General features: G+C 44.3%; 1 protein-coding gene and 1 long non-coding RNA gene across 2 annotated transcripts in view; both read left to right on the plus strand.

The window, feature by feature from the left end:
• The first annotated feature begins 500 nt into the window (after window positions 1-500).
• LOC139047987 (uncharacterized) lies at window positions 501-15,168 on the plus strand. Its single transcript, XR_011507405.1, has 3 exons — window positions 501-591; window positions 14,606-14,638; window positions 15,149-15,168. It is a non-coding gene; the product is annotated as an uncharacterized lncRNA (long non-coding RNA).
• A 4,955-nt stretch (window positions 15,169-20,123) lies between these two features.
• Window positions 20,124-26,393, plus strand: part of LOC139046719 (uncharacterized) — a 41,585-nt gene continuing 35,315 nt past the window's right edge. The window contains exons 1-2 of the mRNA XM_070522224.1: window positions 20,124-20,242; window positions 21,922-22,041. Coding sequence (XP_070378325.1) covers window positions 20,182-20,242; window positions 21,922-22,041 — 181 coding nt within the window. The 5' untranslated portion in view covers window positions 20,124-20,181. The remainder of the gene's footprint in view (window positions 20,243-21,921; window positions 22,042-26,393) is intronic.

Consider the following 26,393-nt stretch of genomic DNA (forward strand, 5'->3'; position numbering starts at 1 on the left):
TTTACAAAATTGAGATGTCGTATACGTCCTCTAAATTTTTACTTACATAGGTCTGGTCTCGCTATGTCCACTCTTAGTTCTTTTTGCAGTGGACCTGAAGCTAACGAACATCATTTTCCCTCATGCCGCCGCTTTCTAAGACAAAGAAAAATATTAGAATACTCATTCACCGAACTTGGCCTATCACTATCCTCGACAAGCATTCTTTCTTTCGGGGCGACTTCACTGCGATCCAGCCATAGGGATGCTTTTCTTGCAGTTTCCAATTTTATTAGAGAGACGAAAAGAGTACCTTGCTGATTTTCTACATTTATCCATAGTTTCTATTATTTCATTTCTTTACGTTAAATTATATTATCAAAATTCTTAACAATATTTTAATTGCAAGTCTAAATTACGGTTCCATCGCCCCACGCTCCACTATTTAAATCTAGTTTCTCTGTACTTCTAACCTTACGGAAAACCGCCTGCTTCTTGGCCAATCCCCGAAAGTGGGTACGCGCCACCGTCTGGGACACGAGACAAGAGAAGACAACGGTCGCCGAACAGCAGCTTCCAGCAGCGCTCGACGCTCTCCACAATTCGCCATGGGTAAGAGTCCAACATGTTTGCCTTCACGCTTCCCTCACCACAAGAGCTGCAAATGCTGAGCTTACAGTCTTACAGTGCCGGTTGGTAGTGCCGGTTGGTAGTGCCGCCTGGTGAAGCAAAGCTAAACCAGAGAAACACAGAGCTATTAGTGCAGTAACTAAGTGTGTTCTCTTTCGCTGCTAGTGTAAATACACGACAATCGCGTAACCGTGGGCACGTTGCCTTTGTAAATGTATTTTTTTCGCACAAGTGCACTCATTAATGACGAAAACGTGTCCATAAGGCAATGTGGTTAGTGGACGCCTCACAAGATGTTGCTACCACGGTCTTGAAGCCGGTATTTACGCCAACGCCATTGCGAATTTCGGAATACCGGACATTCTAAAACTCTAATGTCTCTCTGCGTCAAGCCGCGCCTTTTTTTTTTCTTGTTTACATGGCTGGCCGCGGAGCATAGCGTAATAGCTACTGACGCTTCTGTTTGCAATGAGAAGACAAAAGTGGGGATCTTCTCTGAATCTCTTATATGGTCCTACTCCCTTCGCCTTCCCGACTTCACACCTATATTTCAGGCAGAAGTATTACCGAATATATTACCACTGCGAAAACTCCCCCCAAAAGACCCATTAGCTGTTATCGGGACCGACTCGCTATCTGTATGCACAGCACTAACTGCATCTTTAAATTCAGCAATTCAAGGAACGTTTCCTTCGATGGTACCTCCGTACTTACAAAAGGTATGTTTGCTTTGGGTAACGGGACATCATGGGTTGCACTTGAATAAAATGGCCGATTCACTCGCGCGAGCATCCCTGAACGGCCCTATCATATCTGTTTTGCCGACATGAGCTTATGTCACCGCGGCTAGATACAGAAATTTCACTATATGTCAAAATTCTGCAATATCCATGCTAGCACCGTGTGCTGAATTCCACCATCTTGGCTTCCCATGTCATATTAATTGGTGTCCTTCAATTCAATTGGAAGTATCTTTTACAAAATTGAGATGTCGTATACGTCCTCTAAATTTTACTTACACAGGTCCGGTCTCGCTATGTCCCCTTTTATGTTGTTGTTGTTGTTGTCCTGAGTGGCAGTGGCACATACCCACAGTGGGGGATTGGCCAAGAATCGGGCGGTTTAATTAGGTGCCTAAAATAATAATAATAACAAGGGAGTTAACAATTTGGGCGTGTGAGTTTAAAAGGAAGCGTTTTTTGTTTGGAGAAAAAAGGAAATATTCAGATGAAAACCGGGTATAAGATAATAATAATAATAACAATAATAAATAATAAAAGATAAGAAATAAAAGAAAGCTATGGTTGGGAGGGAGAACGATCAATATAACATGGAAATCGATTAGTTTCGATGAGGTAATTTTGGATTTTGGATTGATTGATTACGAGAAAGCGTTTGATTCTGTCGAAACCTCAGCAGTCATGGAGGCATTACGGAATCAGGGTGTAGACGAGCCGTATATAAAAATACTGAAAGATATCTATAGTGGCTCCACAGCCACCATAGTCCTCCATAAAGCAAGCAACAAAATCCCAATAAAGAAAGGCGTAAGGCAGGGAGATACGATCTCTCCGATGCTATTCACAGCATGTTTACAGGAGGTATTCAGAGACCTGGATTGGGAAGAATTGGGGATAAAAGTTAATGGAGAGTACCTTAGTAACTTGCGATTCGCTGATGATATTGCCTTGCTTAGTAACTCAGGGGACCAATTGCAATGCATGCTCACTGACCTGGAGAGGCAAAGCAGAAGAGTGGGTCTAAAAATTAATCTGCAGAAAACTAAAGTAATGTTTAACAGTCTCGGAAAACAACAGCAATTTACAATAGGCAGCGAGGCACTGGAAGTCGTAAGGGAATACACCTACTTGGGGCAGGTAGTTACGGCGGATCCGGATCATGAGACGGAAATAATTAGGAGAATAAGAATGGGCTGGGGTGCGTTTGGCAGGCATTCTCAGATCATGAACAGCAGGTTACCATTATCCCTCAAGAGAAAAGTATATAACAGCTGTGTCTTACCAGTACTCACCTACGGGGCAGAAACCTGGAGGCTTACGAAAAGAGTTCTACTCAAATTGGGGACGACGCAACGAGCTATGGAAAGAAGAATGGTAGGTGTAACATTAAGAGATAAGAAAAGAGCAGATTGGGTAAGGGAACAAACGCGAGTTAATGACATCTTAGTTGAAATCAAGAAAAAGAAATGGGCATGGGCAGGACATGTAATGAGGAGGGAAGATAACCGGTGGTCATTAAGGGTTACGGACTGGATTCCAAGGGAAGGGAAGCGTAGCAGGGGGCGGCAGAAAGTTAGGTGGGCAGATGAGATTAAGAAGTTTGCAGGGACGGCGTGGCCACAATTAGTACATGACCGGGGTCGTTGGAGAAATATGGGAGAGGCCTTTGCCCTGCAGTGGGCGTAACCAGGCTGATGATGATGATGATGATGAATTTTGGATCGCCAAGCAAACGTTTCTGTGGCTGAACCCAACATTGGAGGCTCCAAAAGATAGGATCACAGGCACTGATAAAGTCAGACCAATAGAGCGAAGCGGGATTTCGAGTAGACGTTTTCTTATAATAGAAAAACGTCTGAAAGACAACAAAAAATGATCGATTGTCTCCGCTTCGCCACAGAATGAGCATAATGTTGAGGGGACCAGACCAGACCATTGGAGGTAGAAGTTCAATGCCGGTATATGGCAGCGCAGCTTCGTGATGGACACTTCCATTTTCCGTGTTCGGCAAAAATTTCTGTTCCAAGGGTGCAGGAGATGTCCGTAATCCGCAGAGTTAGTAATTGCGGAGCCTGATATTGACTGTATAATGATACTCCTGCGAAATCTAGCTGCAGTTACATAAGCAGTCAAAGGGCAGCAAGGAAGAATCGGGCCACTTATCGATGCCTTGGCTAGAGAGTCTGCAATTTCAATAATGATTAGTCCTGTATGGCCGGGCACCCAGATCAAACGCACGCTTCTCAAATAATCAGGTACCAATGATTGAAATGTCCGCATCACGCGAGAATCAGTAGAAGCAGTAAGGGATGAGCACAATGATAAAGAATCAGTGACTATCACGGCTGACGTAATTGATGGTCCTAATTTGCGTAATGCCAGCACCACGGCTATGAATTAGGCTAAAAAAATCGGTATGAAATCTGGCAGCCGAAGAGAAAATGTCCAATCGAGAATCGGGGAAAATATTCCTACACCTGACTTTTCTTCACAGTTTGAAGCATCTGTAGCAATTACAACGTTTGTTTGAAGGTTTTTCAGGTGATCTTGTAATATACCGTCTAGAATACGGTGTGGAAGTAATTTTGCATTATTAGGAAAGATGTCATCAAATTGAATATCCGTGGCAACAGCTCTGTCGGTAATAGGAAGAACATCGCATATGCGCACGCCCAAAGAGTCAAGTAATTTTTGCACGAATATAATTTGCGGGTTATGTAGTCGCGACCAGATGACACCGAAAAACAACGCAGGTTGTGAAATAAAGATTACTTGGAAATGACGCAGTGGTGATTCGTAAGTCCTTAAGAACGTCTGCACCATCAAAAGCCGGAACCTGCACGAAAGTGGCGGAACACGGGATTCAAGATAAAGAATAGAATTTGCAACAAATTTAGGAAGACCTAAGCACAGACGTAATGCTTCTCTTTCTAAGAGGATTAGAGGATGGGGCATGTAGGCTGGAGCTCCAGAGAAGAGCACGCAACCAAATTCTAATACAGGGCGAACATACATACGATATATCATTAGGAGTGTGTCTTCTCAATCCTATTCGACGACTGCTCAGCCTACGCAATATGCCAATTGCACGGGTACCTTTCCCAGTCAAATGATCTATGTGTGAGCGCCAGTTGAGAGAGGCGTTATAAATAATTCCGAGGTATTTAACATATTCCACCTGTGGTATGTCTTGAAGGTGGTAAGACAATGAAATGTGCACTATGTCACGTATCGGAAATACGAGAACAGCACATTTGCTGGCATTGAGGGTGAAGTGACTAGCATCTAACCACCTCTCCAGATCATAAAGGTAAGTTTGCAGTCGTTGGTATAGCGTGTGGATGTCGTTTGCAGATGCAAAAAACGCAATATCGTCTGCATAAACATAAGTAGTTATTTCTTGATGACAAGGTAGTGTGCTCATGAGAATATTAAAAAGTACCGGGGAAAGAACTGAGCCTTGCGGTACGCCTCTCGTTTATTTGTGTCTAGAAGAAGAAACGCCGCTTTCGTAGCAATAGAATTCTCTTTCACCTAAGAATGACCGAATCCACGCTACTATATACCCAGGAACACCACAGGAAGTTAACCGATTGATCAATATAGTGTGCTCCACAGTGTCGTATGCTTTATCGATATCGAGCGTCACTAAGGCAGCGTATTGCTAATGACGTCGAGCGAGTTGTGTTCGGCTTTCTAAGTCGACGTGGGCATGCCAGATGGAGCAGCCGGCCCTGAAACCAATCTGACAGGGACTAAGAATGGAATTATCATTAATAAATTTCATGATGCGACGGTGAAGAAGCCTCTCAATAAATTTTACTACGTTTGATGTAAGCGCAATGGGCCTAATGTTGTCCAATACGTACCTTCCTTCTTGTTTCTTAAGCATCAATATTACCTTGGCAAGCTTCCAGTGCAACGGAATCCATGCATATTTAAGTGAATAATTCACCAAGTCTAAAAGAACGTTAGGCGATTCACGTAACAATATTTTTAACATTGCATTTGTGACGCCATTAGGGCCAGGGGTTGAATTCGGTAAACATATTGCAGTCTCATTTAGTTCAGCTAATGAAATTGGAGTAAATCATCCCAAGGACCTAATGTAGAATGAATAGCCGGAAGCCTGGCCGTAAATCGATTTTCTAAGCCTTCGGCAATCCCTTCTAGGGAGGCGCTCAGTTCCTGCGGGGTCAAAACAATTGAATTTAATGTTAAGGGTGTTGGTAGCACCTTCCTAGCACGAAGGAATGAAAATAAAGCACGCTAATTTTTTGAATTAGATAGATAATCGTAATGTCTAATATCGTATTCCTCTTTGGCTCGAATAAGAGTACGCCTAAATACACCAGCATGAAACTGATAATTTTTTTAATTGGTCGGGCACTGATTATGTAGAAGCGTTTTCCAAGCTGCCTTTCTTTTTCTGTAGTCCCGCGTACACTCATTATTCCACCAACGACAAGCGCTGCCTTTAGCCGAAGGGATGACAAATTCAGCTTGCTTCCGGGAATCCTCTAGAATTGAGCAAATGGTAGAAGCGATTTCCTTATCATTGGCATTGGCAAGTTTCCAAACGGCAGAACGCAAGAAAGTCTTAAATTTCGTATGGTCCATAAATGTGCATGCCTGGTAATCTAAAGATGTTATTTGACAATTGATTTCAAAAGACACAGGAAGATGATCACTGTTGGTTGCTGATTCAACCGCTACCTACGACAAAACCTTGATGCCAGCGCTACAAAATGTCAAATCTAACACTGAACGGAAGGGTCCTCTAACGAACGTTACTTGTCCTGTGTTCTGACATGAAAGGTGACTATCAATAGTCCACTCCCAAAGTCGCTTACCACACAAATCTGTTTTGTGTCCCCGCGACACATGATGAGAATTGAAATCCCCTACAAACAAAATTTCTTTTCTACATGCAGCCACAGCCCTATCAAGTTGACGCGTATTTTGCACACCGCTGGGGAAATAAGCATTTATAATTGAAAATGAATGGCATCCTGGGAGACATAAATCTATGGCCGAAATTTCACAGTCGCTGTCCATGATTTGAAAAAAAATTTTTGCTTTGTGACAAATTTTACTGGAAACAAGCATCATTAATCCTCCACCTCGCGAGTCTCTATCTAATCGGAAGGATCGAAAACCTTTTAAATGAAAATTTTTCTCTGGCGAAAGCCACGTTTCTTGAAGAAGTAAGATATCTGGATTGAATTGAATAGATAGGCAAGATAAATCTCTTGAAGCTGAAAATATAGAGCGACAGTTCCACTGCAGCACTTTCAACTGTCCAATGGTGTTGAACGCACAGCAGCGGCAACTGCCGCCTTTAGAATACTTTCTGTAAGCACAGGAGTTGGTTGACTCTTTTTAGAGCGCAGCTCTTTGGCGTCCGTTCCTGGGTTTCGCGTCGTCGTCGGCGTCGTCGTTGTCGGCGTTTTCGTCGGCCTCGTAACCAGCTCGCCGACGAATCTGTTCCGCCGCCGCCACGCATGCGCGCTGTCGGCTCTCCGGGCGAGGGAGGATGATGGAAGGGAGGAGGAGAGACTGTGGAGGAGGGCTGGCTACACAAATGGCTCTTTGGCATCCGTTCCTGGGTTTCGCGTCGTCGTCGGCCTCGTAACCAGCTCGCCGACGAATCTGCTCCGCCGCCGCGCATGCGCGCTGTCGGCTCTCCGGGCGAGGGAGGATGATGGAAGGGAGGAGGAGAGACTGTGGAGGAGGGCTGGCTACAAAAATGGCTCTTTGGCGTCCGTTCCTGGGTTTCGCGTCGTCGTCGGCGTTGTCGTCGGCCTCGTAACCAGCTCCGCCCCCCTTTCATTCCCCCAGCGCTAGCAGCAACCGACTGATACCGCTTTCGTGAGTCCGCTACCGCACTCACGAAAGACGTCGTGCACTTCCTGCAACTCGCATTAACCGTCCATCGATCCACACCGATGTTAGTAGCGGGGGACTTTAATGTTGACATAAAGACAAACAGCAATTTCCTAACACTTATGGGGGAGAACATTCTGTTCCTCTCGCTCGTAACGCGTCCCACGGCTGTGACAACCTCGCGAGGCACTTGTATAGATCTCGTCTTTGAGAATCAAGCATTCGTGTACCAAGTCGAACATGTATCAGTCTATTTCTCCGACCACAAAGCTCCCTTCATGACTGTCAAGAACTGTTAGTGCAGTCTTTGTTCAAGGAATACGTGTGAAAAATAACAAAAAGAATTCTGTGATAGCGCATACATGTGTTGCTCGATTTCTTTGCCTCAATCTATCGAAAAGGTGAAACAGCTTATTTGCTGCGCTCAAATTTCGCATTAGGAAGTAACGTAATCGTCGGTAATTTTTTTGATTTTGGTTTCATAGTTTTTGAAATTGGGGACCCCATTCGTTTGGGAGCTCGAGTGTCAAGTTCCATGTCTGTGACAATAGCAGTGTCTGAATAAGAGGGCTCATCCTCGCGTGTTCGGACTAGCAGAGTAGCGTCTGTGGAATATTCTGCAACTGTGGAAGGCGTCTCTACCTCGTTGCTAGGCGTTCGAGATGTGGCATTAGATTCTGGGCCCTGCATTGGTGTCCTAGTGGGCTGCATTATTTGCATCATGTGACTGGAAATTATTCGGGCTAAGCAATCAGAGAGACTGGATATCAATTTATCCATCGCTTTAGCCATTGCTTTTTCCACAGCAGAGTCAATTGCTTCGTAGAGGTTAAGATCCATGCTTGGGGTGTTGCGCGCTGTAACACCAGAATATCCGAAGGCCCTGTCTTTGATCACTGAAATTGCATCTCTTCGGGAGCAACGACGGTGGTCGATTATTTCAAGAATTTGTATTTCTTGAGCGCGATCTGAGCAGTGCGAATAGTCCGCTGGGTGTTCTCCCCCACAGAGGCAGCACTTTGGAGATTGAGTAGAGCATTCACTTGAAGAATGACCATCCCCACAGGTGCGGCAACGCAAGCTAGACTTACAGCCTCCTGCGCTGTGCCCGAATCTCCAACAATTCTTACACTGGACTGGACATGACGCAAGCGGCTCTACACGGAACAGAAGAGGCCACACGTTTATTTCAGATGGACATGATGTGCCCACAAACATTGCAATAACAGATTCTGTCGGAACCCTCTCGTTATTGGCCAGTCGGTTGCAACGGTAGATGGCAATGACGCCTGCTGCGGATAGCTTGTCCAGGGTTTCAGTAGGACTTAATCGGGAGTCTACGCCCCGTACAAGACCCTTGGTGCTCGCAAGGTGAGGCCGAATAAAAGCACTCACCGGGGTGGAAGCGAATGAAGTGCATTTGAAGTGCGAATGAAGTGCATTGAAGCGAATGAAGTGCAATGAAGTGCAACGACACACTATACCTCCCCGTCCGAACGCTCGCACGTCAGTGATGGTCTGGAAGTGGTTAGAGGTGGCCTTGAGTGCCTTCTGGACAGCCTGTGGATTTCTGATCCTGATGGAACCTCCATTGGTAGGCACAAGCGCCACAGGAATGGTGCTGACGCCACTGCGAAAAAATAAATATATGGGCTATTCATTAGGTGGCAGGGATGCTGACCAGGCGGATCGCGCCTGGCCAGGAGAACTGGCCGACATCAGCTCAAGACGGCTGACGCAAGGAATGCCAATCATCATCATCATCATCATCAGCCTGGTTACGCCCACTGCAGGGCAAAGGCCTCTCCCATATGTCTCCAACAACTCCGGTCATGCACTAATTGTGGCCATGCCGTCCCTGCAAACTTCTTAATCTCATCCGCCCACCTAACTTTCTGACGTCCCCTGCTACGCTTCCCTTCCCTTGGAATCCAGTCCGTAACCCTTAATGACCATCGGTTATCTTCCCTCCTCATTACATGTCCTGCCCATGCACATTTCTTTTTCTTGATTTCAACTAAGATGTCATTAACTCGCGTTTGTTCCCTGACCCAATCTGCTCTTTTCTTATCCCTTAACGTTACACCTATCATTCTTCTTTCCATAGCTCGTTGCGTCGTCCTCAATTTGAGTAGAACCCTTTTCGTAAGCCTCCAGGTTTCTGCCCCGTAGGTGAGTATTGGTAAGACACAGCTATTATACACTTTTCTCTTGAGAGATAATGGCAACCTGCTGTTCATGATCTGAGAATGCCTGCCAAACGTACCCCAGCCCATTCTTATTCTTCTGATTATTTCAGTCTCATGATCCGGATCCGCAGTCACTACCTGCCCTAAGTAGGTGTATTCCCTTACGACTTCCAGTGCCTCGCTGCCTATTGTAAACTGCTGTTCTCTTCCGAGACTGTTAAACATTACTTTAGTTTTCTGCAGAATAATTTTTAGACCCACTCTTCTGCTTTGCCTCTCCAGGTCAGTGTGCATGCATTGCAGTTGGTCCCCTGAGTTACTAAGCAAGGCAATATCATCAGCGAATCGCAAGTTACTAAGGTATTCTCCATTAACTTTTATCCCCATTTCTTCCCAATCCAGGTCTCTGAATACCTCCTGTAAACACGCTGTGAATAGCATTGGAGAGATCGTATCTCCCTGCCTGACCCCTTTCTTTATTGGGATTTTGTTGCTTTCTTTATGGAGGACTATGGTGGCTGTGGAGCCGCTATAGCTGTTTTTCAGTATTTTTACATATGGCTCGTCTACACCCTGATTCCGCAATGCCTCCATGACTGCTGAGGTTTCGACAGAATGAAATGCTTTCTCGTAATCAGTGAAAGCTATATACAGTGAAAGCTCGTTAATTCGAACTTCAATAATTCGAATTTATGGATAATTCGAACTGTACGATTTGGTCCGGCCAAGCTCCACAGAAGTGTATGTATTAAAAAGTCCGTTAATTCGAACGCGAGAAGGTTCCCTCACGGATAATTCGAACTACGCTCGCCTGGCACACGGCCAGAGAAACGCGCCTACTGCTTACACACAAGGCTGTATTGCCTCCGAAACGGAGAGAACGGCGAGAGAAGAAAAATTACAAAAAAATCTAACCGACGAGGGGCCCGCCAGAAGGCAGCGGCGGCTGCCGTCTCTCCGTTCTACGTAACCTCCGAGACTTCATGCCCGCTGCGAATCTCGGAGGCTTTGCAAATCTTGTACAGCTGCTAATGTGCGGAGATGGCACGGCAAGCGCAATCGTAACACAGCGAATCAAGTACGTCGCAGCTGCGCTTGCAATCAAGAACCAACGAATCAGGGCCTTCGCCACCTTCACATGTTCAGCGTCTTTGTCTCGGCAGTCTTCATCGCTTGTGCACGTCTGTTTTCAGCTTAGGAGGTATCGGCCATCGCGATTCATTGTGATGGTGTTAAGCCTCGGCTAACGTTCGTTTCGGTGGACATCGGTAGTGTGTCACAGTCGGACCCAGAGCTTCACCTTCAAGATGGCGTGTGCCCTCGGCACACGCCATCACTTTCTGACACGCCAAATTTCTGGCATGCCCTACTGCTTCCAAATTGTAGTGTACTGTTGCTCTCCTTCACTTTCGTTAGTTCGAATTTTCATTAATTCGAACTGAAGCGGCTACCCCTTGGGGTTCGAATTAACGAGCTTTTACTGTATAATGGTTGGTTATATTCCGCACATTTCTCTATCACCTGATTGATAGTGTGAATATGATCTATTGTTGAGTAGCCTTTACGGAATCCTGCCTGGTCCTTTGCTTGACAGAAGTCTAAGGTGTGTCTGATTCTATTTGCGATTACTTTAGTAAATAGTTTGTAGGCAACGGACAGTAAGCTGATTGGTCTATAATTTTTCAAGTCTTTGGCGTCCCCTTTCTTATGAATTAGGATTATGTTAGCATTTTTCCAAGATTCCGGTACGCTCGACGTTATGAGGCATTGCGTATACAGGGTGGCCAGTTTCTCTAGAACAATCTGCCCACCATCCTTCAACAAATCTGCTGTTACCTGATCCTCCCCAGCTGCCTTCCCCCTTTGCATATCTCCCAAGGCTTTCTTTACTTCTTCCGGCGTTACCTGTGGGATTTCAAATTCCTCTAGACTATTTTCTCTTCCATTATCCTCGTGGGTGGCACTAGTACTGTACAAATCTCTATAGAACTCCTCAGCCACTTGTACTATCTTATCCATATTAGTAATGATATTGCCGGCTTTGTCTCTTAACGCATACATCTGATTCTTGCCAATTCCTAGTTTCTTCTTCACTGCTTTTAGGCTTCCTCCGTTCCTGAGAGCATGTTCAATTCTATCCATATTGTACTTCCTGATGTCAGCTGTCTTACGCTTGTTGATTAACTTCGAAAGTTCTGCCAGTTCTATTCTAGCTGTAGGGTTAGAGGCTTTCATACATTGGCGTTTCTTGATTAGATCTTTCGTCTCCTGCGATAGTTTACTGGTATGCCAATCAACCAGGGACTAAAATACGGTTATTGAGACACCTTAAACCACCCGATACTCAGCCAAAACGCCACTGCAGGTCCACGAAACGGTCGCTCTGTCGAGGCAAGCAGGAACCAGGAACCGAGAGGTATATGCCGCGTGCTCAGCCACCAACAGCTCAGGAAGCTCAACAACAGCTCCACAGCTCTTAGTTCTTTTTGCAGTGGAGCTGAAGCTATCGAACATCATTTTCTCTCATGCCGCCGCTTTCTAAGACAAAGAAAAATACAAGAATACTCATTCACCAAACTTGGCCTATCACTATCCTCGACAAGCATTCTTTCTTTCGGGGCGACTTCACTGGGATCCAGCCATAGGGATGCTTTTCTTGCAGTTTCCAATTTTATTAGAGAGACGAAAAGAGTACCTTGCTGATTTTCTACATTTATCCATAGTTTCTATTACTTCATTTCTTTACATTAAATTATCTTATCAAAATTCTTAACAATATTTTCATTGCAAGTCTAAATTATGGTTCTATCGCCCCACGCTCCACTATTTAAATCTAGTTTCTCTATACTTCTAGCCTTACGTAAAACCACCTGCTTCTTGGCCAATCCCCGATAGTGGGTACGTGTCACTGTCTGGGACACGCGACAAAAGAAGACAACGGTCGCCGAACAGCAGCTTCCAGCAGCGCTTGACGCTCTCCACAATTTGCCATGGGTGAGAGTCCAATACGCTTGCCTTCCGCTTTCCTCACCACAAGAGCTGCAAACGCTGAGCTTACAGCCTTACAGTGAATTCCATCCTGGAAAGCAGCGCATAGAGATCTGTCGATGCAAACCATGAACTAGGGACGCAGTGCCTTCTGCCTACAGCCTTCGGGCTCTCTATCAGAACAAAAAGACACAATTCCAAAAGCAGTTATGAGTTTCAATGGACCGAATTGAGTAGAATATTCCTGCAAGTTAAATGATCTCTCGGAATTAAATAGCACTAGCGAAAAAAAGCATCCCAGTCGAACTAGGGATACTAGATTCCAGCTGGCCGGTACCTGCTTAGCCCTGCCACACAACAGGCGCAATAACCGCTCCCAGTATTGTTTTGAGTAGCAGCAGTCTCCGCGTAGCAGCCGCCTGTCACGAGATTTTTTGCTGAAAAGAATGCCTTCACAACAACAACAAAAAAGTGGATCCTGTGTTTATGTGCGAACCATTTCTGCTACGCGAAGAACCTTGAGATGCTTCTTTGAGTGTTAAAATAAGTCTTATGCAAACGTAACGCTAATGCTAGAAGTGTACTGAATGACGTCACTGGAATATAAATCTACGCAAACTGAATGGCATCGGTGCAAAGGCAGCGCAGTGTTTAGTCAAAGGTAACGCCATCTCACGCGTGTAACAGATGAAAGAAAAGTGCTACCTTCTGCGTACCCTACTTCCCCAATTTTCTGTTGCAAGTTTCGTTGTTTCCTATCTCTTCTGTTTGTATGTTCGGGTGCATGCGTAGAGCCAGATACCCATCCTGGGTCATTCACCGAGAATGGACACACACCCCTCGTGTCACATGCTATCTTCCAAGTAGTCGGTCGACCAAGTTGTCTATTCGGTCACATACTCAGTGTTGCTTACCAAGTCGCACAATCACTTGTCAAATCGGACAGATAGAACACGCAAAATGCGTCGAAGAGACAAAAAACACTTTCCTTGAAATTACAAACTAGACAGTGTAATCTATACATCTACCGCAGTGAACTATTCACAGAGTATGTTTTTAGCCTCACGTTATCTCACACATTGGTCTTTGTAGTAGCGTAAACATATGCTGTAATGCGATGGCTTTGACTATTCCGTTTGGTGCGGAACTTTTACAGACTGAAAAAAAAAAATTTATACGACAGAGAGATTTAAGCGTTTCCTGGCAGCTGAATTTTTTGTTGTGTACCTTGGAGATCACATTCCAAACTTTTCCTTTTTCGAGGGAAGTAAAAATACTTTACAGTTGTTTGCGATATGCAGTAGAAATATACTCCATCAGCTGGATTAGTCGAAGAAGTGGACATTTCTTGCACAACTGCAAATTCATGCACTGCTAGACAACACAATTTTGCTTTTTACCTAATTGTTTTATTTATAACAGGTGACTTGACAAGGCATAGACAACTGGAACAAATTCTGATGATGTCACCTGTTTCAACATACGCGTTTATAAAATATGTGACGAAATACATTGACCTGACTATTGTCTTTCGTGCTTTAATGCAAAAAAGTGCCATTCGCCAAAAAACGATATTGTGGAAGAGCAGCTTATTTTTACAACATAATTGGCACCATTGCCTCACTTGTCTGTTCCTAATTTTGATCCATTTCGGTTGTTCTTTAGTATTAGGAGTTTGCAAATTGCAAGGCACGCTCCAATGCTTCTAGCCAACAGGTCGACTATTAAAATTCTATTAATTTCAGACTAATTCAACGTGATTCCTTGTGCAAGTAATCACTGGCTTATCAAGTAATGTTTCCGCATGTAGAAGATTTTTGTTCCACACGCGAGCAATGTTTGTATATCTATCTATCTATCTATCTATCTATCTATCTATCTATCTATCTATCTATCTATCTATCTATCTATCTATCTATCTATCTATATATATATATATAAATATATATATATATATATATATATATATAAATATATATATGTATACATATATAAATATGGACTGCCTACCGTATTCAAAAGCCTGGTTCGTGATTCAGAAACTGCAGGCCTAAAGAAAGGTGAAAACAGCAGAAGCAGCGGCACCTCGCCAAGTGGGCAACAAGAATCGCTTCGCATGTTTCACCTTTAAATCCGCTTTCTAAATCGTGTCTAAAGTTGTCTAACCTGTGGCCTGTTCTCTTTGTGTTCTAGAAGAATCAATGATGTCCGAAGTGTCCCAGTCAGGTAAGTACGGCGAATTATTACTGTCATTGCTATGCGCAATTACATTGCGCAGAAATTGCTATGCGCTATAAATTAAATATGCGCAAAAGCGAATTGCTTACAACGCTATTGGTGAATTCTTGGTAATTAGCAGATTAGGCATTTCAACTTTTGGTACAAGTAATGCCCGCTTCTTCGAGTAGACCAGCTCATGGACTAGAACCGTTGTATCTACCACATGCAGCTAAAATTTCTTTTTGAGAGAGTCTGCTGAAACACCCACTATTGCGTAGGTAAGGGCTTCAGATTGCGCAAGGGCAAGACAAGATTGCAAACACCTTCTGTCGTTTGAATGAGACGCGCGTGTGTATCACAAGACTAGCATATCTAAGCATGAGAGCTTTGGGTTTAGTATGAAAATGTAGACCATAGCTTGGAAGCAGCGTAGAAATGTTTCCGGCACTCCCGTTGCTACCATACATTATGTTTACTTCACATTGTTTGTTTTATTTATTTGTTTTTTTATTTCAGAGATGTCATTCATGAGTGGTGAGTTCTTTTGCACAAGGCTTTTCCATGCTCCGGCTATGCTCCATTTAATGGTGCAATTTTTCTTATTTTCATGGGGGGGTGGAGGTAGCAAGTCAACGCACGCCTCGCCCCTCTCTTTATTTACGATGTACACTTGCTTTAACTGCGCAGTGCACTTGGTCCAAGAAAATTGTCAAAAGGTCCCGATGAATTGTAACATCATGAAAAAATATGTATATACCCCCCCGAAACTATGTGAAACGAGGATAGTACTTAACAATTATTCATAATGTGGAGGCAATGGGCATGAGAAAAAAATCAATTCTGAGGCGACATGTGCCTAAACCATGATCTCATTATAAGGCATGCTGCAGTCGGGCATTCCGGAATAATTTTTAGCACCTGGAGTTTGCTAACGTTCACCCTAACGTAAGTACATGGGTGATTTTTGCGATTCGCTTCTATCAAAGTGCGGACGCCGTGGCCGGGATTAGATTTGACTTCAAAGCCACTAAGCAACCATGGCGTGTGATGTACATGCCTGAACTTGTAATTTCATACTTCGAGAAAAGTCGCAAGTAGGTTTGCACATCACATATAATACTTTCTGCGGTGCAGATGGTGTACACTCAACCCCTCTCACACACTGTCTGCACTGTCGAGTTTGCTACAGAAACTCAGGCAACGCTTTCTAATAACTTTGGTGAATAATTAACGACGCAGCTGAAAGCCTTCGACTATAACGTAAAACGTAATAGTTCTATTTGGCTTGACGAGTATTTTATGTATAATTTATGATTCAAGCAGACGAAATTCCAGAAGTCAGAATGGTGAAAGTCCTAAAACGTAATAGATGATCAGAGGGCCTCTTGTGGTGCAATGTGTAGTTTCAATTAAAAAGAAAACTGCTATGCGAAAGGGGCAATGTAGCATGTGCATGTAATTACTTCTGTGACAAGGTAGTTTCCGAGCGCGCAATATTTCTTATTTTTCACGATATGACGTACCTACACCATCGGTCGCAGTCGGAATAGCATGCGCTGGTGAACAAGCACTTTTGAAATGGTCGCTCTCCCAATCCTGCCTTCACAGCAGCGTGTGACGAAGGCAGATTGACAATTCCTAACGTCCACATACCCGCACAAATGACTTTAGTATTGCTTAACATAACCTGTGTCAAGTACTCTGGATAGTTTGTAAGTGCATGGTGTCTATTTCATAATTTTCAGTCTATTGAGTTAGGGTAGCAAAGCAGCATTTCTCTTTTTGGTCGTCTACTAGCCATTTCCTTTTCAATCAAATCTGTCTTGCTTTGTTTTATTTTGATAAAAGAAATCTCCGCTAGATAGTCATTAATTATTCGCTCCGAATAAAATCACTCGCTCAGCATATTCGTCAACCACAATAAACGCGGAGACAGAACCATGGCCTTTCTTTATTTTTTTATAAGGTCACTTGTTTTTTTCTAGTCGCAAGCGTATGCTGCACCAAGCTAGCTAAAATCCTTTTCTCTGTCTCTCTCTTTCAAGGCATGAACGAGTAAGTGATACCTTGCCTGATTTTACCTTCTTTAAATTTTTCTTTCGTTAGTTGCCTGCACCAAAGCAGTGGCGCAGCTTTAAATAAAGAAAATCACAGTACTTACTAACATGCGGCTTCCGTCAGATTGGCCGAGGTGTGTGAGCATAAATTTTACGGACAGCATTTGTTCTTCATTACTGTGTCTGTTTACGTGTTTTCCGTTTGCGTGTTGTGCGTGTTGTCCATTTACGCAGTGTCCGTAAAAAATGAAAACAAAAGAAAAGCCACCTGCTACTAGCGACAGCTAATAACCGTAAAGTACACGTTATTAACAAGCTAATAACTGGGATCATCACCAGTTGTAAAACGGAATAGGTTTTACTAACGCAGCTGAAAAATTATTCTTACAAGTGCGCTGGTGTTAGCTTTGTCTGCGAGTGCAGCTGCCGGCTCATAATTACGTGGCTTCTAGACTACAAGCGTATTCGAGCATAAGAAATCGAAAACCGCATTCTCACATATTGCATCATATTCGTTAAAGTAGTAATTAGTGTTACATAATGATCAAAGCTGAAGTGAGCGCTCCATGTGACATATGTAAGTGCGACATAAAAATTTGATGATGATGATTAAAGCGTGAGATAGTTGTTTCTAACACTTTCGGGTAACTAATGCCAAAAATTTCTTGCGGATCAATCAAATATTTATTTTTTGACGTGAAAGTATTACATGCCCCATTGGGAGAAAATCCGTTGGCGTCTGCGTGAGCGAAACATTAAACTGTAAATGGCCGACGGCAGAAGAGTGAAAAATGCCGGTAAAACGCACGCCCTGTGGGTATCTGTGTTCCGCGAAGCAGTGTGTGGGGAGCCTACCAAGTTAACAAAGGGACAATGAGGTCACCGAGACGTAGGCGGGAGTTTCCTAACCTACATGACACATGTCGTGACATTCAAGTGATTTACTATCGTTTATGTTCATCGTACACGCTTGTCATTCTATGACAATTCTGGTACATAGCAAGAAGTAGGCGGCTGTTTGATGAGAGCTACATGACACACGTCATGACATTCATGGTATGACGTTTCATTTATGCTCGTCATTCACTCCCGTCATACTATGCCAATTTTGATTAATAAAGGAAAATGAGACACCCAGCTAATCATAGCAGTCGCTACAAAGGAAACCCATACGGTTTCCTCGAATGGAAAGCCTCACCGTTGAAACATTCGTCCTGGTCCAGGACTCCAACCCGGCGCCATCGCCTTTCCGGGCAGCTCCTCTACCATGTGAGCTCACCAGGAGGCTAGCAGTTCGCAATGCGAAGTCGAACTTTGTAGGTATCGCTATGATTGGGTGGATGTCTCCTTTTCCCTTTATTAATTGATTGTCTCCACCTCACGAGTTTCCGCAGAACTATCACGCTATATGAGTTCTGGTACATAACAACCTAGCGAGACAACCATGAGAGCACCAAGACGTAGGCACCTGTCTGATGACGTACATGACAAACGTATCATGATAGTCATTACATGACCAATGATTGATGTTATTCATACACTCTTGTCATACTATGCCAACTTGGATAAATACCAAGACATAGGCGGCTGTTTCATGACATAGAATGTCTCGCAAATAATGAAACATTTATTTTTTTTAATGTTAAAACATCATATGCACCACTACGCTAAAATATGTCAGAGTCTGAGTGATAGAAAGATGATATAGAAAATGGCCGACGGTGCAATAGTAAAAATAATTGAAAACAATGCTCTGACAAATAGGTGTCCCTATTGCGTACGTCGCTCTAAACGTCAGATCGCAGCCATCTAGTTGAGTAAAGGTGCGGCCTACTGCATTCGCCAGTGTGATTGTGCCGCGCAGCAAATGGCGAGCAGTGGGCACCTCGTCACTGGTGCATCAATTGAGCGCGTTCATGATGTTCCGAGGTATACACTCGGTAGAATGTTTCGCATTCCCACACGTAAACAGCGTTAAGTGTCTGTGCCGGTACTTTCTTTTAAAGTGAAAGCTTTTCTTTGGCTGCGCTTTAGATGTTAACTAAATGCACAAGTTTCCAAGGCTCTACATGGACATATTATACTGCTGCCTAAATCACAACACGTCTCTCTACAAGTGGTATATACCTTGTCAAAGGATAACACTGACAGCGTTGAAGCCACGACGTGAGGAGTAATGCTATCATTGTCGTTGCTCGGCGACGAAGCGTTCAATATGCGCCCGCGCAAGAGACCTTCAAAAAATTTCTTGACATTCACATTTGCATGCTTTCTTGCATCTTATTACTTGTTTTCTCCCAACGCAGGTCGCGGGCCCGGGTGGCTTCATTAACTCTATATTACCAGTGCCCTAGTTAACCTCTGCATAGAAACGAAGCGTCGTGGGTTCGCCTTCCCCATGAGCTCGAGGGTTCGACGGCCACAGAGGGTAGTGGATTCGAGTGCCTAAGTCAAATATATCACAAATAAAATAGCCTTTGTTTTTTATGATGAGCGGCATGAGAGCCAGCTGTCGAAGAAGCCGACGATGAGGGCGCGACCAGTTGCATAAGCGCTCGTCTGTCCGAGGCAAGCTCACATGGGTTTCTAGACCGCACTCCGTGATTTCCAGATCACCACAGGTATCAGCTACTTCAGGCTTTCACCTCACGAAGGCATGCGTAGCAGCTCAGCGTAGTACAAGAGGACTTGAATTTTTTCTTTTCCCATTTTGCGGCATTCATACATATGTAGCAGGAAGAGTCTGCACCGGCTCAATTCAGGATAGAGAAACCCGTCGTGACCTGTCTTTAAGGCTACGCGTTTAGACTTATAAAGCAAAAGCTGTTAGTGGTACGTTGGCCGGAATTTTCTGTGTCGTCACCATCGCTATCAGCAAAAAAAAAGCAAACCCACGACCATCACCACTCACCAGCCGAGAGCTTCGAATCAGGGAGAAACGTTACAACAGAAAACCTGTAGCAACGCCTCTGCTATCTATGGAACCTCGCAGTAAAACAATCAACGGTACTTCAGCACAGATTCATTTTCCGGGTTTGTGGTTCGGTGGGCCTGCTTGTGCTGTCTCTGACATGTAAACTGAACTATCTACAAAATCGGCCCAACCACGTAGGCGCGCAAACCCTTCGGAAGCAGCAAACCTTTATGGAATTAGGAGCGTCCTGTTGAATCAATCGAGAGCACAACCACATTTAATCTCACGTGATGGGCTAACATTGTGCAAGAATATCGATACAATGGTTACGGCGGAAGCTGTCGCTGCTTCCCATAATGATCACAAAGCAGAAATCAATGTTCTTCAATCAAACTATTCTAAACATTGTAAGCCTGAGTGTGCGTATTTCATTTTGTGATGCCATTTGTCATGACAGCTCACTTACCAATCGCCTTCACAGGGAGAAGTGTCTGAAAATTTTCTTTTCTCTTTCCCGCAGAGGTGGGGGCGGCGAGGGAAAGGATGATTCGAAGGTCGGGTACATAGTAATCGCATGTATGCTACTCCTGCTTCTAATCGGATTCATCTATTTTATTGGATTTTCTGGAAGTTCAGATGGTGAGTGTAACCACTTTCTCTTATTCGATGGAAGGGTAGTAGTTCTATCATTTAGTTATTTCATTCGTGAACGCATACTTTAGCATCCCACAAAAATGCACCAATTGAAATGAAATACAAGAATTATGCAGATACAACGCACACTTTGCAACTTATCTTGGGTCAAGTTTTAGGGATGACGGATATATTAGGCTATATTAACATTGATATGGGTATCTTAGAACGTTTCCTCAATATTTCGCGGAAAGTCATAATCCTGTTGAGCTCAGTTAAAAGGCAGTTGCTGACAACTTGTTGAACAAGTTGTCAATCACAACTAAGGGTGGGTCGTCACAAGATTTCCAATTTGAAGAAATGCATGCGCCAAGCACATTTGAAAACAAATCTGCTTTATGATTGGGAACATGATGCTATTTAATGCATATGCGTATACCTTCCCTCACAAATGATTATCATGTGAGAAATACAAACTATGAAATTAACAGTTCACAAATGATTACGATACTCCCTACGGCGAATTTCGAGCGTAGCTGTTTGTCTTTTGAATTCGCGATGTATTTTGGCAAGGAATTTGATTCTGAATGAGTCGACGCTCTCGGTGGTGGCACTGTCCTCTCGGGCAGCTCATTCAGCAGCAGCAACAGCAGCAGCAGACAAAGCTGCAGCGAACAAAGCATTTACACCACTTGCGGTGCTCACTGTTCCGAAACAAAGCATAAACACTGGCCCGCGTGGCTCGCGCTGAGCGCATTCTTCAGCGGCAGCGGTGGCGCTGCATGCGAAGTAGCGCATGCGCAGTGTGTCCGAAGCCAACAGCAGTGCTTTTTTTCAGCGCTGGCCGCCATGCCTTGTCCTCGTCCTCGCCAGCCCTCCGCTTTCCTCCTCACCCTTTCGCATCTTCGTCAGTGCACCGTCCTCTCCGCTTTACTCCTCGCGTTTTTCCTTTCCGCTGCACTCCGCGCTCGCTTTGTTGTTTTTTTTCTGTGTTCGAGTGCGGAAATTTGCTCTAGTTTCCGTAGTGCTGAAATTAGGACTAGTTCTCATTTCTGCACTACGGTAAAGTTGGTGACTGGTCAATTAATGCCATAGTAAGCATGGCTATGTGGCGAACCTTTTTTAAGGCGAACACGGTTAAACAGGATATATATGTCTCCCTTCATTTACGTAAAGGGTCAACTAGCACATTAGTGATAACTAAACATAGTAGACAAACGAGCCCAACTAATTTTCGTTAAGTCTGTTCGAAGTGCCTGTTTCATTGAAATTCAGTGAATCTGTTCAACCTGAATGCATTTTGGCATGCTCTTGACGCAGGACGCTCAATGACAGCTAAACCACTACAGAGCCTTAGCTTTACATTCACGCGATACCGTAAATATTTATGATTAGCCTAAACCTCTTTTTTTATGAAACCTTACATCCTACGGCACGCGTTTCGCTGGCAGCTGATGCAAGGATTACAGGTGTGTGTTCGCGCGTGTGCATGTGTGTTGTGCGAGTACGACGAGGCTGCGCGTTCGATTTCCGGCCGGATATCGACGACCTCAAATGCGACAACGCTCATGTTGTGAATTTCGGAGACGCGTTAAGGAACCCCTGGTGGTTAAAATAATCCACAGTGGTCCGTCAAACACCGTACCAATCGATATGATCTCCTCTGTCGCTTGTTTCAATTTCAGTGGAGCCGACCGGCGGGGAGGCCGAAGGCAGCGGTCGCGGCCACGGTGGCGGCGGTGGCGGTGTTTATGTCCCCCGCACGCCTCCCTCACTACCTCCGACCACGGAAGCAGCGTTAACAGGTCTGAGTCCACATAGGCACACACTCCAGCGTTAACACTAAGTGTTGAAATTAGAGCTTCTATACATTAAGGAAAACGTCAGATGAGTTCCTCGTGGCAGGTACGACCGTCAAAGGAGACACGGAAAGCTCAAACCCCGCTTTAGCTTAGAAACCTCCTTAACAGAAGACTTCACCAAAGCTTCCCCTTCGGTGCCGTCGTAACGGCTGTACAATACATTTCAACCCAAGCAGGTTTGCTTCTAAATTTACTTTAGCTTCGGCACGCACTAAATGCGGCTACCGCACCGCGACCTTTGACGCTGCTAACTTCCCTAACACAATCTTATTATGTATTGAGCAGGGGTGATTGTCTAACCAAATTTTTATATCAAACCGATTACAAATGTTCGAGGAAGTGATCTTTCGCATAAAAATTGAATGTCACACATTCAGAATATATAAAATATTACATCGTGAGCTCCAAGGGGTCCTTTCAGCAAGAAAAGGCCAGTACAAATTAATAATTACTCCTAACAAGGTTTTAAACATGATGTATCACCTACTGAAAAGTTTGTGCATCCGAAACATCGAGTGCAGTATGACACCTATGCACAAAGCAAAACTTTTAAACAAAGCAAAGTCGATGATGTCTGCGGCACAAGGACGGCGCAGAGGAAAAAAAATTAAACAGCGTGTCTGAGAACCTCGTAGTAGCGTGAACTGCTCGGGGAAAGTACGAAGGGCAATACTACACTGCCGAACTTGTATTTAGGATATTCAAACATGGTGAGATTTACATTGAACTAGACATACTGCTTCATCTAATTATTGACGCCGCATTCGTGGGCTCCGAAAGGCTACACAGGCCTACTCAACGGCTGGAAACAATTATTCACACGCGACCACCCGTACGTGCTTGTTCAACAACTGAACCATCTTAGCAACATCTGCAGCACTCCCGCTAAAGTTTCCTTCAAACGAATCTACATTTGCACCACGCAGGCAGCAATAACTGTTCCTCTTCCTTACAGTTTGCAACGAAACGGGTATTCGAGAAGCTCGAGCAAAGAATTCTGGAATGGGATAGAAATCGAATACACATTGAACACGATTCAAAAAACAATGATTATTCGATTCGCTATGAAAATCTCAATTTTCCGCACAAGCCTTGTACTAGGCAATTGTGACTTTGATCACAATAAAAACAAGAACTTTCGTCTTATTCACAAATGCCTTGAAAGTCTCGTGTTCAAAACTATGCCACTACTTTTTACTGTTATACCCTTGTAACCGTTATTACATTTGTACTACTCTTACTGGCATTAACTGTTTAATTGTTTTAATCTAATGTTATCTCATGTACTAGGTAATATTGCGCCGTATTCTTTAAATGAGGTTTTGCATACTGTAACAGTACGTCGTCTTACGGCCTCATGCTGTGGGATCTCCTGCTGCACACTCTTACTCGTTATAGAAAAAAAAAGAAATTTAACGGATCATAATTACTACTCCTCTTAAAAAGCAAATCAAATACAGTTACCAATTACTGCCCCAAATGCATCAACTAAATCGAGCTGGCGCTCCTCTTGAATTGCATCCTGTGCAGCCCTTCACACCTTCCTTATCTTCAATGAGAACTGTCTTTCAAATTTTTAATAGGCTATTGTCTCTCTCTCTCTCTCTCTCTCTCCCTCTCTGTCTGTTGTTATACAGGGACATTCGCAGCAACAGCGATACTGCGCCTAATGAGCGGGCGGTGGATAAGGGCTGCGTTTTATCTCACGAATATACGTCGCTCAAGAGATTGTGGTCACTCAAATCCGCGACGCTCGGAACTGGGTCGTGTATGAAGCGAAGCACTTCTTCGTTACCGGAGCTAGGGAAAGGCGCTCGTGATAGCGCCAGTCGAGAATAGAAAAATCGCCAAGTGGAGATTTTTTAGGGCACACAATCGAAGGGGGGGCAGCGCTACGTAGTAGCGCGAATTGAATTTATCCGCCAACATGTGATGCACCTCCTGCCGGTGTCATTTACTGTTCGCAACCATCATCATCAGCCTGGTGACGCCCACTGGAGGGCAAAGGCCTCTCCCATACTTCTCCAACAACCCTGGTCATGTGCTAATTGTGGCCATGCCGTCCCTGCACACTTCTTAATCTCATCCGCCCACCTAACTTTAGGCCGCCCCCTGCTACGCTTCCCTTCCCTTGGAAGGGAAGCGTTCGTAACGCACTCCAGCAACTGTTCAAGTTCTGTGAAAAGTTGTGAAAACTAGTGGTGTAATTCAATATACAGCTGCATATAACTTAGCCCTCATAATGCTGTTCGTAATAATGAGTAAGCTATGCAGGCTCATCATATTTAAGTTGTCGCGGATTGTTTAACCATTGGCGGCGGCAGATGGCATTATTCTTGTCGTCGAACTAGGTTATGCGAAGAGGCAGACATCACTAGCAAGAGAAATCTAAACACATATTACACTATTTAGGAAAATTATTATTTGCTACTTAATTGATAAATTCATGCTACACAATTAAATTTACGAATGGCAGACGGAGTTTTCTAGACTCATCCACTTGAATAGAACTGCCAGAATGACAGCAGTTACGAGGCATTTCCTAAAGTGTGTGACGGAATAAATGGGCGTTCCAGGTACTTTCCTTCAGAGCGCAAAAGATGATTTTGTTAGAGAAAGTTAACCAACTGTGTAGTTTGATGGCGCATATCCTAAAATCAGTGTCATTTCGGAAGGCGCTTGTTCTACACCGCTACGCACGCGTTTTGTTGAGTTCACGGGCAGTGCAGTTGACTCTGTGCCTCTGTCATATAGTAAGGTATATATTGGTTAAACTCGTAGGTGTCTAAAAGGACGATGTTGTAAATTGAAAGGCAGTCATTTCCATGCATTCTGGAATACCTTGATGGGATTGCGGATGCGCACCCAATTTCGATAGTACTACAGTTCTTCCTGTGACTAGATGACAAGATTGACAGTCGGAGCACCAAATATAGATAAAATTGATGACACATGCCTAAGCATGGCGTCTCTGACGCTGAATGAAAAAATTCAGAGACGACTAGGATACTGACTAATGCGAATTTCGAGCGGAACTGTTTGCGTGCTTTGAATTAGCGATACGTTGTGGCTAATAACTTGATTCAGAACGACAGGGTCTTCGGGGTGGTGGCGCCACCCTTCGCTCGGGCACCTCGTTTATCAGCTGAGGCAGACGAAGCACTTCCAGCGGTTGCGTAGCTCATTGCTCAGAAATAAATGGGTGACACTCTTTCGTATTATACTCACGCATGGAAATGACAGCAAAGAACGGTGGGGTCGAAACTGTGAGGTACAAATGTCCCTCTTGATCGGGCGAAATTGTTCAGCATTACACGTTACACTCAAGCACAACGACAGCGGCTAGCAGAGTCGGCGATCATCGGAAATCTGATCTATGGGCCAAGCGTGTCGGCTTTCATACTTGACTCGTCGAAGGTTTCAATGTAATCGCTGGTACCCCCGTGCGTTTCACTCAGCAAGTTCGCTGGGTTACCCCGCCAACGCCGCTGACGCCGACGCTCAGCGCAAAAACAGGCGCCTTGGGACCTGCGCTCTAAAACGCAAAATACTTCTTGGCGTGTGCATTAGGTGAAACCAGCAGTTGTGATTAAGTGGCCAAAACGGACGGATGCGTGGTTGCAGCTGTTGCCTTATTTTCGTGTGTCATCTGTACTCTATATCTTCCCCAAATTTCAGAAATAAAGTAGTTGCAAGTCAACGCGTGCGTGTCGCCTTCTTTTCCGCGTCGTCTCAAACCGTTTTCCGGTTACTAATAATTGATTGACAGGTCTTACCGCTTGTTAAGGCCGCCTAAAATCGCTTTCAGGAGAAAGAGAGACAGATAAACTCACTATATAGTAGAATAGCTCAAATATTGCACTTCCACGAGAGGTGCCCATACAATGTTTAGTTGACCCAGGCGTAGCTACAGGACGCTGATCGCAGGAAGGAGGCAATCAGTGTGCAAATATTGCCCCCTTGGGACACTCTTATTCCTGCCGAAGGGACAATGGTGCTTGGCTGCTGAGCATGAGGTAGCAGGATCGAATGCCAGCCACAGCGGCCGCATTCCGATGGGGTAAAATGCGAAAACACCCGTGCACTTAGATATATGTGAACGCTAAAAAACCCAAGCTGGTCAAAATTTCCAGAGTCCTCCACTGCGGCGTGCCTCATAATCAGAAAGTGGTTTTGGCCCGCAAAACCACTAATTTAATTCAGGTTCCTGCCAAATTTAAGAACTCGCGAAAGCATCATGTGTTGTAGCTTGTTTCATCCAAACTGTAATTGGTTGCATGTATAAGGTTACATAA

Source organism: Dermacentor albipictus, chromosome 7 (genome assembly GCF_038994185.2).
Source record: "Dermacentor albipictus isolate Rhodes 1998 colony chromosome 7, USDA_Dalb.pri_finalv2, whole genome shotgun sequence".
In the NCBI taxonomy this organism is placed as follows: domain Eukaryota; kingdom Metazoa; phylum Arthropoda; class Arachnida; order Ixodida; family Ixodidae; genus Dermacentor; species Dermacentor albipictus.